Genomic DNA, 15,919 nt, shown 5'->3' with positions numbered 1-15,919 from the left:
TAAACTGATTGCGTGGCTCGATAAGAAGGAAAGAGTGAACCGCGTGGTCCCTGTGCTTCAGGATCCTGGCGGTGTGCGTGTGACTAACCCTGGTGAGATTGTGGAGTGCTTTGCTGATTATTTTCATGTGGTTTACTCCCCGGTGTCCGACAGAGATGAGGTTGACTCTCGTTCCTTGTTGAGGGATATTGCGCTGCCTTGCCTGTCTGAAGAGGATTGAGAGTGCGTGGAGGCATCGTTGTCAGCCGACGAGATTGCTATCGCGATTCGTTCCCTTCGTACTGGTAAGGCTATGGGCCCCAATGGATTGCCCATTGAATTGTACAAATTGTGTCCGGATAAAGTCGCGCCCTTTCTCCGTGATATGTTTTTTGAGTCACGTGAGCTTGGTTCCCTCCCTAGTGACCAGCGTCTGGCCACCATAGTTGTGATTCCCAAGGAGGGCAAGCCTCGTGATCGTTGTGCCTCATATAGACCCATCTCCCTACTGAATGCTGAGCCAAAGATCCTCGCCAAGGTTCTCGCTACTCGCCTACTCGCTGTTATCTGTGATCTGATTCATCCAGATCAATCTGGTTTCATCCCGCACCGGAACACCGCTCTCAATCTGCGGCGTTTGCATGGCGTTCTCGCCAGGGCGGAGTTTCTTTCCGAGCCGGCCATCTTGGCTTCCTTGGACGCCACGATGGCCTTTGATACTATAGAATGGCCATATCTCTGGGCCACATTGGCGAAGTTCGGTTTCGGGCCGGGATTTATTAGTTGGGTCAGACTTTTATATACGGATCCGTTGGCTCAGGTTGTTGTCAATGGAAGGGTGTCCCAGCCCTTCGCTCTCGGGAGGGGTACTAGGCAGGGGTGTCCGTTGTCCCCCCTGCTCTTTGCTCTTGCTTTAGAACCGCTTGCGGCCTGGCTCCGATGGGAGCCGTCGATAAAAGGCATTCAGTGGGCCCCTGGTTTTGAGGACCGAGTCTCGTTGTATGCCGACGATATTCTTTTGTACCTCACCTCCCCGCGTGAATCCCTTAATGTCCTTTTTGACGTCCTCACTTCCTTCGGGAAAAACTCCGGGCTGATCATTAACTGGTCCAAATCCTGTGTGTATGTTATTTCCGGTGACCTTCCCCCCTTGCCGAATAGGTTTCCCATTCAAATTTCGCAATCCGGCTTCAAGTACTTGGGGATCTACGTATCGCTGGACCCTGCGGTTCGCCATGAACATAATCTCCTTCCTCCTCTTCGGCGATTGAAGTTGGACGTGGCTCGCTGGCGTAGGTTGCCGTTGTCGCCACTCGGTCGAGCGGCACTTTTCAAAATGATGTCCCTGCCCCGATTTCTCTACGCACACCAGAACTCCTTTGATAGTATTCCGGCGGCCTACTTTCGGGAGGTGGAGGGTCTACAGAGGGAACTGATTTGAGATGGTCGCGCTCGTATCACGCTTGCAAAGCTGACTCTCCCCTGGTATGACGGGGGCATTGCGCTCCCGGACATCAGGAGGTACTATTGGGCCTCCCAGCTGTCCGCCGTCAACCATGCTATGTATGCACCCGGCCCAAATCCGGCTTTTGAGATGGATAAATATCAGTTGACGGGTGGCAACTTCAATAGAGTGCTCTATTCTCGGACGGCGGGGAGGAACCTAACGGGACCCACTAAGATTGCAGTGCGTGCGTGGAAGGATGCCAATGTGGCCATGCGTTGGAATGATCGCCTGACACGAGCGACCCCCCTGTTTGCGTCGGACGGATTGGGATGCCTCTGGACGACAAAAGGTTTTGAGAACTGGGATATGATTGGCATCAGCAGAGTGGGTGATCTCTGGGTGAAAGGTTCTGTCAAGTCCTTTGCGGCGCTTCAGAGTGAGTATGAGCTGAGTGAGAGGGAGTTCTTCAGGTACGCACAGGTTCGCCACACTTTGCTGTCGGTTTTCAAGGCCGGTGCCACGATCCCCGCAGCTTCGCTACTCGAGGACCGTATACTTGATGGTCATCTGCCCGATAGTACGATTTCTTTGATTTACAAGAATCTAATCAACAGTCGGGTGGACCTCCTTGTGCATCTTCGGGAGGCCTGGACTGGAGACGGGTTGGAGTTGGATGACGAGGACTGGCAGTCTGCATTATCTTCCCCGAAAGAGGTCGCCATTCCGGCCCGACTCCGTCTTGTCCAGCTTAAAATTCTTCACCGAGTGTACGTGACGGGTCCTCGTTTGGTTGCGATGGGTTTTTCTTCGGATGGGCTGTGTAAGCGCGGCTGTGGTATGAGTGCCACCTTCCTCCATATCCTTTGGGAGTGTCGCGAGGTTGCGGCTTATTGGTGCCGTGTGCATGAGGTAATGGAGTGTGTCACTGGGGTTGCTCTGTTGCCTGAGGCTCTTCGATGTTTGCTGAATGTATGGGAGCCGAATGATTACAACGTTGCCCAGGCCCGGTGGGCGGCACTTGGGAACATGATTGCAAAGAGGGATATTGCGCAGCTTTGGGGCTCCCGGCGGCCGCCCGCCGTGTCAGTGTGGAAGGAGAACATGGACTGGTGTATGTTCAGGGAGAAGACGGTATATCTGGTTCGGGGCAAGCCTGGGGCGTGGGGTAGAATTTGGGGTCAGTGGAACGCCTACCGAGGTAACATTTGTACGCCCCCTTTTGCAGACACTTCTGATATTTCCCTGTCCCCCTGATCCTGGGGTTCCTTGAATACTGCACTCTTTACGCTGATTGTTCTGGCTTCCCCACTGCCTCCCCCTTGCCCCCCGGTCATCTTTATTGACCTCCTGCTTCTCTACCTGGCCGGGTGGGGTCCCCCCGTTGGCGCTTGACACTGTCTAGACTGTTTCTCGCCTTGAGTTTTTTGCTTTTCCTTTTTTGTTCGTTTTCTTATCTTACAATTTAAAATATCGGTATTCTGTCTAACTTCCGAGTTGCCGAACATAACTTTTGTATTTGCTGCTGCGCCTCTGGGGATCAGTCGCTGCTTTGTGTCGTAACGTAATTGGCATGCATGTGCTAGCGGCCGGCCCTGGTGGTTGTAGGCCCATGTTTGTATTGCTGGTGTTCTGCATAATAAAGTTTAAAAAAAAAAAAAAGAAGCGTGAGGTGATTTTTTTAGAGCCTCTTTTTAAATATTGCTTTCTGATTAATAAAATCCCCCCCTCTTGGAAGGGGAGCATTATAGGCCCCCTGTATAAGAAAGGACCGAAAACGGTGCCGACTAGTTTTAGACAGATTGCCCTCCTGGATGCCTCAGGCAAATTATTTGCAAAAAGCATATTATGCCATCTTCAACAATGAGTTTATGATCAGAATATTCTTCCTCCGGAACAAGCTGGTTTTAGAAAAAACCATGGCACATTGGATAATATAGCGGTTGTTCAGACAATTGTAGAGAAATATGTTTTCTCCCGAGGAATGCCAATATATACAGCTTTTATTGATTTCTCCACAGCGTTTGACAAAGTGGACTGCCAGACGCTGTGGAGAAAACTTGTCCTCCTTGGCATACCATATCTTTTGGGTCTGATTATGGAATTGCATACAGACACCTGGTGCCGGGTTCTGATGGGAGGTTCATGGGGGTTATCATGTTAAATTAGAACGCATAATGGGCTCAAGCAAGGTTGCCTATTGGCACCACTCTTATTTTCTTTATATATTGTTGATCTCCCCGGCACTGTGAATTCGGTAAGGGGGGATGCTCCAAAAATTGGTACAATGTCCATTGGCTCTCTATTATATGCAGACGATGTTGCAATATTCGATCTAACGCCTATTGGCCTGCAACGTGGGCTAGATGCCCTAAGTAAATATGCAGAGGTTCACTTCTTGAAAACTAATATCGCTAAAAGCAAGATTTTGGTATTTCATAAGAAGGGGCTTAGAATAAGGAGATGTTTAAGATGGATGTTTGGTTATGAAAAACTGGATCTGGTTGACTCATGCTTGTATCTAGGGAATGTTTTTTCCAAAACTGGCCCAGATTTGGAGCATATTAAACACTCTGTTAGTAAAGCTGTCTCCCAGGCAAGTGCACTAAATAGATTCTATAAAACTTGTGGGAGATGCCATTTTGGCCATGTTTTTATCTGTTTTTAAGGTCACAATCCCTCCCTCGCTAACATATGTTGCCGAGCTGCTGGACATGATCTATTGGCTTTTGTTCGATAAGGCGGAAGAGCGAATCCTGCGTCAAATTTGCAATTTAAACTCTTTGGCAGCCCCACATATACTGCGCCTCGAATTTGGATTAGTCGCGTCCTTTACCCTATACCTGGCTGCGGTTCTTAGGTGGGGTAACTCCCTCCTTTTGGGGGAGGAAGGTACACTTAGGGCTGCCCTGAGGATAGAATTTTTTGTCACGCTAAAAGAACAATCAATGTTTTTTAGGTCCTTTGAATGTGCAAATGATTCATCCGGTCTCAGTTTGAATTCAGCTTCTCCTATGTCCAAACCTGTACTGAAACAACTTCTAAAGAAGTCTAGATTCCCTATCAGTTCCAGTAATGAGGCGGTCAGAGGGAGTGCTTTGGGCAATAAAACACAGCCTTTTTTAACTTGGAATATCACTCACGGGATTAGAAGGCTGATACTCCTTCTGAGATTTAATTTGCTGCCTCTAAGAGATGTCACTGGTATCTGGGATAAAACACCTAGAGAGAAGAGAATTTGTGAATTTTGCCAGCTGCAAATCCAAGCTCTAGATCATGTGTTATTTGTATGCTCAAAGCTGCAAAGTGCCAGGCACATGTTTTTACAGCCAGTTTTTATTAAATTTAATATCCACTCTGCCCAGGAGGCACGATCTTTGGTTCTGTCCCCTCCGAATGAAATGGTTTGTTTTAAGATATATCAATTTTTAAAACATTTCTGCCTATTTACTAGGAACTTTCCCTTGATAGCCTCATGTATTTATAGCGCTATTTGCACCTCTCTCAATAGGTCGCTAAAATAATTTTATCGGTTACTTGACTGTATCATATATTTTTAGCACTACTTGCACACCATTTAGTATGCTTGATATAAGAATTTTTGTAGCAATATATAAGGAAGAATTTTGTATTGTATATAAAGTTTGTCTCTTTCTATCTGATGGTGTGTTTTTGTGGACCTCCGTAGGAGTTCCATAACAAATTAAATAAATTGAATTGAATTGAACGCCATGAACATCCAACTCAGTGCATTCCTCCAATCTAGTAAAATACTTGACCTGTCCCAATACGGGTTTAGAGAAGAACACAGCACTGAGCTAGCCCTAATTAAATCCACAGAAGAAATCAGGGAGGCCCTGGACAGGGGAGGCAATGCAATACTAATTCTGCTGGATCTGTCCGCGGCCTTTGACGCGGTCCATCATGAAGTTTTGATGGACCGGATGTCTGAGGTGGGGATAAAAGGACTAGCCTGGAGACTCCTGCAGTCGTTTCTCTGCGACAGAATGCAAACTGTGGATCTGGATAGCTGCAGGTCAAAGCCTTTCTCCCTCACATGTGGTGTGCCACAGGGCTCGTCCCTCAGCCCGATTCTTTTTAATGTGTATGTGGCCCCCCCTGGCTAGAGTGATAAGATCCTTTGGTTTGCAACTCACCTCCTATTCAGATGACACTCAAATAGTTTTGTCACTGAGCGATGGGGCTGAAAAGGAAACAGGGCCACGTTTCCACGACTGCATAGTTGCCATCTCTGGATGGACGTCCGCTAACTGTTTAAAACTAAACTCAAGTAAAACCGAGGTCATAAAGTTTGGGAACAACCCACATGTGTGGACACCTGACTGGTGGTCTGAAGGTTTGGGAATCTGTCCTACACCCACTAAGAAAGCAAAGACTCTAGGGGTGATGGTGGATAACAAGCTTGCTCTGGTTGACCAAATGAGTATGGTAATTTCGGCCTGCTTTTTGACACTCAAAATTATTAGGAAAATTACATTTTTTCTCACCGAAAATGGCCTCAAGACAGTGATCACGGTTACTCATTATGTCACATCTCGACTACTGCAATGGCCTATGTTTGAACGCCCAAAAACAACACATCATCAGGCTTCAAATTGCTCCGAATGCAGCGGCCAGAATGCTTTCAGGGACTCCAAAATTTGTTTCCATTAAGGAAGAACTAAAACAACTCCACTGGCTACCCGTCAAACAAAGAGTACGCTTTAAAGCACTTTGCACCATTTTTAAGGCCCTCAATGGAGTAGGACCTGACTTACTGAGGCGAAAATTCCAGTGGTATGTGTCCAGAAGAACGCTTTGCTCAACGGGAGCCAAGCAAGCTCTTGTCCCTTCATTTAAAAAGGTCAAAGGCTTGGAATGATTTTGTTTTCTATCTGAGGAACTCCAGAGATCTCCTCTCATTTAGGAAGGGGTTGAAAACATGGATTTTTAATCAGTAGAATATTCCATTACTCTTTCCAGCAGGCAGTGCTTAGCGCCAGGACACCCGAGGGTAACCGTGCACTCTAAAAGTGCAATTAACATAACATAACATAATGTCTTTGAAGCATTTGTGACTTTTAAGGTTGGGGTAGGATTTCATTGATTTGGATGCCAAATAGCAAGTGCTACTGCGGGCCTGAAGTTGATCCATTGGGTCTGCAAAAGATTTCCTAAAAACATCATCTGATTTCTTAATATTTGAAAATCAATCATCCCTCCCTTCCCTTAGATATCTCAAGTTATACAAAATATCTTTTTATATTTGGTCAACCATGGGCCATATGAAAAGTGGCTAATTAGATAAAATAATCTCTTCATTGAAAATCTCCGTCTTGAATAGCTCATTGCGTCCAACAAATCTCGACATTAAATACACAGAAGTATAAAAAAGCTATGCGTTTATGTTATTCCCCTTATGTGAGGTATCTTCAATTCGAAATCCAGAATTTTGCCACTACTTATACTGTCACTTGTCCTTTGTAAGACAAGCTAAATCAGCCATTGATAAAACTATTAACCCTAATTAATATTACAATTCAGGATTAGAGCTAGAACAAAAGTTTTTTTTTTTTTTAAATGCACAGACGTAAAAATCCACCACAGTATTGAAAATTACATAGTGAGACCATGGAAGAAAAAGAAATCTGTTATAAAATATGAAAAAAAAGAAAACTTTGTTCAAACACCATACTACTTGAAGAGGTTGAACTATGAAATCTAGTTGGTTAGCGGGTTACAGGCTGTTTTCTTCAGTTCAGATTTATTTTTTGTTTTGTGCCTGGCTTTATATTTTTGCTATGTAATATGCTGGATTTTTACTATATTTATACCATAATGCATTGTTATGTGTATGGTGATGGAATATTATCTTACTACACATATTTTGATGATAATGATGATGACTAAGAGATTCTTTATCCTTCCCGAAAGTCATGTCAGATTTCCATATCAATAGGGACATTATTCTTCCATTTCTTTTTCTGGTTCAGTACCAGGCAATAGATAGGAATTCTATTCCAATAAACTGTGAAGTTTGCCTTGATCGTGCAGACTCTTTTCATGAGACAATTTCAGTGTTCTGGACTTTTGGTCCAAGGTATAGGGGTAGAAAGCCTTCTATGCCTATGGTAAGTAAATTGGTATGACTAGCAATCTCTAAGTAATATTAACAAACTGAAAAGGACAGTCCAGTATTATCCAGGACCGCCGGAGAGGTATTGCTGTACCGCATGCTCAAGAGCCCAAATTGGTTCATGTTCTTTTATATATTACAATACAAGTGCAATAAGCCTTGTGACGTGGAGCAGTGGAACTCATTGTAATACTATTGCCGGCAGGTTATAAGTGTGTTTGCTCATTTTATCAAACGGAACAAATTTTATACAGTTGGAAAAGGCATGCCAAACCAGTAATTTGAGAATCAAAGGATCACTGCGGGTGTGGGTATAACTAATACCAAAGTTGGTGAAGCACCAAATTGGGAAGAAAACTACTCCGGGATAGAGTAGGCTAAAAATGGAAAGTACTTTTTCTGCTTTTTGGTCCGATTGTTTAAATGAAGTTTTAATTGGATCTTGATCGTCTGCTTTGAGTTCATTGGTATATTTCTTGAATATTGATGTGGTTTATATTTTTCCTACGTTTAATTTTGTCTTGTTTGTATTATGTGTTTACCAGCATTGTTATACAACACTGCATTAACAAATACAACTGCAACACCTGGGGGTAACCTAGAGTTAAAGAGATTGATCCCGACTCAGATTTAAATGGCAAGATAATTAGTTGTTGTACCAGTAGACAGGAGTTTATTTCCTTCAACCACTCTTGAACAAACCATGTATTGGCAGAAATATTAATGTATTACTCAGTGCCTAAATGTCATTGTCTACAAAATGTAGGAGCACTTAGAAAAAGTCTGAATTTGAACTGAATATTCAGTGTTTTTATTGCATTTATATCTTTTTCTTTGTGTAATTTCTTTCAGTTTTTGCCAACCTGTTTCACGAGTTACCTGGCAAGCATCTATTCTCCCATCTAGATATCCAGCACAAAGCATTCTCGAAGTGATCTCTCCATCGTACATGCAGGAGCTGTTGCACCTCTTGGTGCTGATGAGAGGTACTGATGCTTCTTTTAATGTCTCTGGCGCATGAACTGAAAATACACATAAAAAGATGGAAAATAGACTTAAATTGCTTCAATAAGTTCTGTCTATGTGATCATAAGGGTCTTGTAATATAGTAAAAATTACTCACAACATACTACATCTTGTAAGCCTTTATAACTATTTGTTGACCCCCCAGACCCCGACACCAACCTAGTTAATTGTTCTTTGACTCTTTTATGTAAAATGCTTTATGCAAATGAACAGAGTTCACAGTGGGGTGGGGAAGACAAAGGGATAACTATCAAGGGATTTTAATATTCACCCCACCTCCTAACTTGCAAACCACCACCATTTCGTACTTAAACTAACCACAAGTTCTCAGAAACTCCCTGTCTCCTGCAGATTTCCTCAGGGCTTCATCCTCTCTCCAGCCTCTATATAGAAACCTTCAGATTAATACTTACTGACAATGTGAAGTACAGCACATAGAAGAGGTGTAGCGCCGCGGCCAGGGCGACTGACTCCGGAATCTCGGGATCATGGTTCGATCCCCGGTGGCGGCGGCAGATTAGCCCAGCACCATGTGACTCTGGGTAATAGCTTGCTTAATCTTCCCAACGGCCCCCAGCCCCCTTACGGGTGATTGTTCGCGCTTTACAAATGTGGTATATTATTATATGCACACCACATACAACTGTACCTCAAGGTTGCCTCTACAATGACACACAGCGAATGAATGACTATCTCAAACTAATTCAGACATGGATGCAAAATACCTATACTGAACTAAATAAATTAAAAGTTCAAGCTTGGCTCTCCAACATGAACCTAGCAGGCTTTATGATCCAGCTGACAAACAATGCAAAATCCTTTGGATTCCCATTCAGAACTAACCTCGTACTCAAGTAAAATATTAATTGAATTTATTACAGCGCTTTTATCCAAAATGCTATGCAAGGCATATTCGTATAGAACAACTGAATACAAGTTGGTCTATCGTCCAGTGACCGTCCTGGTCAAGAATTGGAGCAGGTAGATACAAGATGTTCTTTGCCAAAGGTTTACACAACATTATAGTGCATGCAGATCTAACTGTGAGGGGGAGTTAGTTCCACAGCAAAAGGACCGGAGCGGAAGACCAAGGGGGTGCAGAGAGACCTGGGGGTGGAGAGCAATCAAGCTAAGGCAGAACACAGAGAACGACTGGGGACATCAGGGGAGATAAAGGAAATTAGGGAGGAGATATGGGATAATGACAGAATTTAAAGATAATACATGAAAATGAAGGTTGTAGAATAGGGCGACATGGATCGAGTCAGTGTAGCTGTTGTAAGTTTGAGGATATAGGAGAGCGAGAGTTGGAGATGAAAAAAGGGAGGTAAATACAAGCATTCTCTGGAGACTTCAGGCAAGTGGTGAGTTATTTCAGCAGACCCACATACAGGGAAAATCAATACTTAAAGTGACAAGAGTTAAAGGTGGAGGGTTAAGGAGGAAAACTGATTGAACAATTTCATTTTCAAATGTTGAATAGCTGAAATTAAAGAGATTTGGTGACAGCAGCAATCTTAGATACTACATTAAAGGGAGAATTGGAGATAAATTCAAGATTATGAGAGAGGAACAAAACACAATATGAGAGGGAGGAACAAATTCTAAAGTTAGAAACTCAGTCTTACTAGAGTTTATTTTTAGAAAGCGAGTAGCAATCCAGTCGTGGATGGCTAAAAGGCAGGAAGGGACATGCTTCTGAAAAGGGCGAGAGAAGAAAGTAAAAGAGAAACCCTTTCTCTAAGATAACGACTTCAGTGCAACCATACAAGCACTGTTTCTCTTCCACCTGAATGTAGGCAATGATTTGTTCCATGGACTTCCAGATACTGCAACAGCACCACTGAAAGGCAATCTAGAAGCATATGTGATGAAGGGGTGGTTTAAATTTGACCATATAACCCCTACACTGACAGACCACACTGTTCCACCCTGACCTTCAGAATTGCTGCATTGCCTACAAGGCCATCTGAAATAACATCGCCACATTCCTGCCAGGATCCAACCACAGCTGTAGGATACCAGGAGCTAGGACTTTGCCAGACCGTAGACCAAAAGTTGTAGGAAAGAAGAAAACAGACGATACATCAGCAGAACTACCATGACCCACCTGTAATTCAAAGAGATGATAAAGACACACCCCTATACAAAACATAATCAAGCAGCATCCCCCCTGTTGCCATTCTGATTGGACATTTTGTTGCTTCCTAGCTAAGTTCACACTTTACAAACACTTAAATACCTACAATCCCGAAAAACATTAGTTAGAATAAAATGACATATTTTGAAAACAGTCTACACTAACACAGATGAAGGGTGGCAAGTAACAAGAAATGGTTTCAGAATATGCTTAGAAAAGCTATCTTCTGTAAGACCTGCACAGCACTTCCCACGAAACCTCCCAAATGCAAAGACCTTAATGAATAATAAACATGAACCCCAAAATGTAGCCCAAAATGTCAAACAGGTTACTAATTATTTGAAGTAATTAAGCAATAGTAAAGTTCTATTTTTTGATCTTCTGCTCATGCGACATTCCTGTTCAAGCCCTGCAGTCTGTAAATCAGTATCTGGGGACCATTCCCCCCTTTAAAAAGTGATGCAAATGCTGCATGCCTTCTCATTGCAGGCCCAGCCTTCATGGACTTAGTCCTCTGCAGCTGTTTCTGACCCCAGTTTGAGCAAGTGTGGTGTTCCACTTCCTGGACCAGTGTTTAGATTGTTGATGGAGCATTGCCCAACTGCTCAAAGAGCATATAAAAAAAGAAAATGATAATAACCTTTTATTATCGTTTTATTTTCCTACGGGACTAGGGTCACAGGGGGAGGAGTGGTTTCCACACTGCAAGTGTGCATGACTGCTTGTCCGGCCCCTCATCATCTCAAATGAAGTCTTACTGGTGGCTGTATTAGGTGTGGTGCGATATGCCCAGAGCATGTCTTTAACAGCACTCTGCACATTCTGCCCGGCTTTAAAGGCTAACTCCATGGTGCCCTTAACCTACCTGTTAATCCTCTCAACTTGGCCGTTACTCTGTGGGTTGTACAAAGAAGTACGAATGTGATTAACACCCACATGACTCAAAAAAGACTCTATGTCAGAAGAAGTGAGTTGTGTGCCATTGTCGGTAACTAGTTTAAGAGGGACACCCTCTCTTCTAAAAAGTGCTTCCAACATAGTAATGGGGGATCTGGAGCTAATGTTCCTCATGAAAATGACCTCAAACCAACGTGACTTGGCATCAACCAAGACCGCTGCAAAACGTTCAAGTTTGGAGAGGAACAGAAAGGGTCCAATGAAGTCAAGGCTGAGCGCTTCTCCCACACCAAATCAGCTTCAGCCATGTGCAGAGGGAAATCCTTGATGACCCCCCCCCCACCCCACAATTTCAACCTTTTCTCAGAATTTTTGCAATGAAGGCATTTCTCAACCCAGTCTTTGACATCAGATTCCATTTTAGGCCACCAAAATTATCCTTGACCCTTTTGGAAGTAAAGGTCTGGCCCAAGTGACCCTCTTGCGCTAAAGTAATGAGTCTGGGCCTCAAGGTGACAGTGGGAATGAATCACTCACCTCTGAGAATGATGCCGTCAGGATTGACAGAGAGTTCTTGTACAATTTTACAATAAGGTCTGACATTGTGAGGATAAATACTCTCCCTCAACACACCTTGGTTAATCATTTTATGAAGAGCAAGGAGCTCGAAGTCTTTGGCAGAAGCATCCAACCACTCACGTTTAGAAATAGCACTATGCGCCGCAGACAGAATTTCTTCAATGCTCGCAACCACCTCCTCTGTGGAAACCTCACCATAATCACACATTTTATCTGCCAGTCTAGAAAGGCAATCCACAACCTTGTTTTTCCACCCAGGTATGTATTCAATCGAAAAATCACACTATTGTAATTTAACAGCCAACCTGGCAAGGCGAGCAGATACATTTTCGTAACCATTAGATGCAAACACTTTTAGAAGGGGTTTGTGATCGGTCCTCAAGGTGTCTGGACCCCCAAATTAAAGTGCAAAAATGAGAAGTGACCCAGACTGTTACCAAAGCCTCCCGCTCGATAACAGCATACTTCTTCTCGGTGTAGGAGAGGGAGCGGAAAGCAAAAGTTACTGTCTTTTTGGTACCTGCATGCATTTGATAGAGTACAGCACCCAGTACAACAGAACTGGCATCGACAGTGAGTATAGTTTGCAGGCTGCACCGAAAAGGAACCAACATTTTGGCATTAGAAATCTCACCCTTGATGGTGCAATAAGCATACTCCTGAGGTACAACCCACTCAAATTTCTGCCCCTTCCTAAGTAAAGCTCGTAAAGGCTCAGATTTAGTAGGAAAGTCCTTAACAAATTTCGAGTAGTACTCAACCATACCCATAAAGGAACGCAACATTTGTTTGTCAATGGGTGTTTGCGCATTCACAATAGCACTTACGAGGTTGAGTTTTGGCCTGACCCCCTCACTCGAAATACGATAGCCCAGATACTCCACCTCAGTAACCAAAAATGTGCACTTTTCTCTACAGAACAAAGCGCAAAGTTTCATTGTGTGACTCGATAGTGTCACCGAAAATCAAAATGTCATCCTGAAAGAAAATGACATTGTTGACACCAACCAGGACCTTAGAGATGAGCCTTTGAAACACGATGGCTGCGGATGACAAGCCAAAGGGCAATCTATTGAACTGAAAAACACCCTCGGCAGTGACAAAGCCAATAAGGTGTTTTGAGTCAGGGTGAAGCATAACCTGGTGGTACGCACTCCTGAGGTCAAGTTTTGAGAAGAACTTTCCACCCGCCAAGAGGAAAATGAACTCTGTAATATTTGGAAGAGGGAAACAGTCCATAACTAAGTTCTGATTGAGGCTGCGCAGGTCAACACAGAACCTCAAAGACCCATTGGCCTTCTTGGTAATCACTACCGTGGGAAAGCCATTGGGTAGATTCGACAGCTTTGATGACCCCATCGGCAACCATTTGATCAATAAGACTCTTCACCTTTGCCCTAAAAGCGATGGGAACTTCCCTAGAGGTATGCCTCACCGGGATGGCATCCTTATTAAAAATAATTTTGTGTGTGCAATCTTTAGGCACACCCAGCTTGTTGTCAAAGACCACAGCAAATTGCTCAAGAACACGGTTAACGTCATCCTCACACACAACCATCACTTGTTCATCAGCCCTAGGGTTGACTACAATATGTAAGTCATACTGATGAGACCACCCCAAAATGGGCGGACCCTCAGAGGAAACAAAAACTTTCCCCTTCGTATGCCGTTCATGGAAGGAGATGTCAGCCTCTAAGTAGCCTATAACAACTATGTTGGCCCCTTGATAACCTTTCAGTATAAAATTCATGTTATTTAATGTTCTAAAGGACCAAACAGTTTCAAATAAGTCTTTGGAAATGATGGTGTATAAGGACCCCGAGTCAACCATCAAAGTCACAAGCTTGCCATCAATTAGAAAGTCAGCTTTGGGACGTGTGCGTCTCTTGAAGTCTTGTGTATCCTCATGTTGTAGTGTGGTGTCTGAATCCACCATCATGACTTTGTGTTGAAAGAGCTCTTTGAACTCTTCGACGACAGCAACTTCAGGTTTGTTGGAGGCAGTTCTACACATGCGGGCGAAGTGTTCTCTCCTGCCACACAAACGACAGTCTTGATTCGGTGCGAAAGACAAATTGGAGTTGGCAATATGCGAGTTGGTGCCACAACGGAAACAGATGTGAGTGCTGGATCTGGCTTGAGAAGGAACAAGAGGTCTAAAGGAAGGATTGCAGACACTTGAAGAAGTGATCGGCTTCTTTTTTACAAAATTAACCGAACTGGCATCATCGTCTACCTCAGAGACCTCAACGTGCTCCCTATTGCCCATTAGTTGCATTTCTTTCATGCATTTTTTAGACTCCTTCACCACCTTTGCTAATTTGATGGCTTCCTTCAACGAGGGATCAGCAGCTGCCCACAAGCGCTCTTGAATCTTCTTGTTGCAGCATTGTACAATTAACTGGTCATGTATAAGTTCCTCTGTCATCGGGCCAAATTTGCATTTAATGGCCAACTCTCTAAATCTTGCCACAAACTCATCAATAGACTCAGTGGGCTTCTGAGGTTGGGTATAGACTTTGTGATGTTGCATTACAATGTTAAGGGTTTTTGCAAAATGCTTGTGTATGCGTAATGTTGCTTCCTTGTAAACATCCTCCATGATGTCTCCATTGTCTTCATAGACCTGCGGTAAATATTTAAAAACGTGTTGCCCTTCAGTGCCCAGACAACCTATTAGAAGCGCTTTCTTTCTGACAAGTGAAACATTTTAGCCCCCTAGAGCCACAACATAATTTTCAAAGGTTTCTATCCAGTCTTCCCATTCAATGAGAGGATCTCCTTGTGACATCAAGAGGGGGGCGGGGGGCACAACAGCTTGGTTAATAATCATTTCTGCCAAAGATATGGAATGAAAACAGCAAAATGAACCACCTTAGGATAATGAGACGGAAGTAAAAAAAAAAACTCTGTGGAGGACCAGTTAAGCAATGAAAAACTGATAACACCACACACCACACACCAGAACCTGGACTTCTATGGGAATTCACAAGGGCATATTATCAAGCCCATTATCGCCGCTTTAGCTGCAGTTTCCTGACGCTAAAGCGGCGATAATGTTATCACCATTCCTTGATAATATGGCCCCTGGTTTGATAAAAACGTGAAGTCTCTGTCATTTAAAAGGATTTACACAGTTCCAACAAAGGCCAATAGATGGCAGTGTCATGGTAGAAAAACTGTCTTTTTGATTTAACTTGGCTATAATTGTCTCTACGAGCAGCAGAAGCAGAGACAGGAAGACTGCCAAGGTTGTAGTGCTGTGAAAGGTATACGAAGATCTTGAAAGATGGAGCAGTGGGCAGCAGGAGTACAGGAAGCAAGGAGAAGCAAGTCGGGAGAAACAATGAACACTTTTTTCCAGCCAGCGCTAAGTAACAATGAGTGAAAATGAGGAAGCGCAAGGCAGAGAACGCTCGCGAAGCAGCAGTGGCAGGCTGTAAAAAGCTGGAGCGCGAGATGAAGAGCGCTCGAGAAGATGCGCGCATGCAAGAACATTGTCGGCTGATGCACGAGGCAGAGGTCGATAACATTTAAATGACCAACGATGCCGAATAAAAAAAATGTCTGCTTAAAAAAAAAAAAACGCTGGGGTAGGGCAGCACGAACTGAATAAATGAATTAAAAAATCCTACCGCACCATGAATAAAGTAGATAAATGCCAGGCACAGGGGGGCATGTTATCAAGCATGGCGTTAAAATTATCGCCGCTTTAGCG

At 43.8% G+C, this 15,919-nt stretch overlaps 1 protein-coding gene across 2 annotated transcripts in view; it reads right to left on the bottom strand.

Moving 5' to 3' along the window:
* The window catches only part of TMPRSS5 (transmembrane serine protease 5), a 171,364-nt gene that overhangs the window by 43,618 nt on the left and 111,827 nt on the right, over positions 1 to 15,919 (bottom strand). For both annotated transcript variants that reach the window (XM_085647359.1, XM_085647360.1), the window contains one exon: positions 8,439 to 8,581. In XM_085647359.1, the coding sequence (XP_085503485.1) occupies positions 8,439 to 8,581 (143 nt within the window). The remainder of the gene's footprint in view (positions 1 to 8,438; positions 8,582 to 15,919) is intronic.

Source organism: Triturus cristatus, chromosome 3_2 (assembly GCF_964204655.1).
Source record: "Triturus cristatus chromosome 3_2, aTriCri1.1, whole genome shotgun sequence".
NCBI lineage: Eukaryota > Metazoa > Chordata > Amphibia > Caudata > Salamandridae > Triturus > Triturus cristatus.
This window is presented reverse-complemented; position numbering and strand designations above follow the sequence as displayed.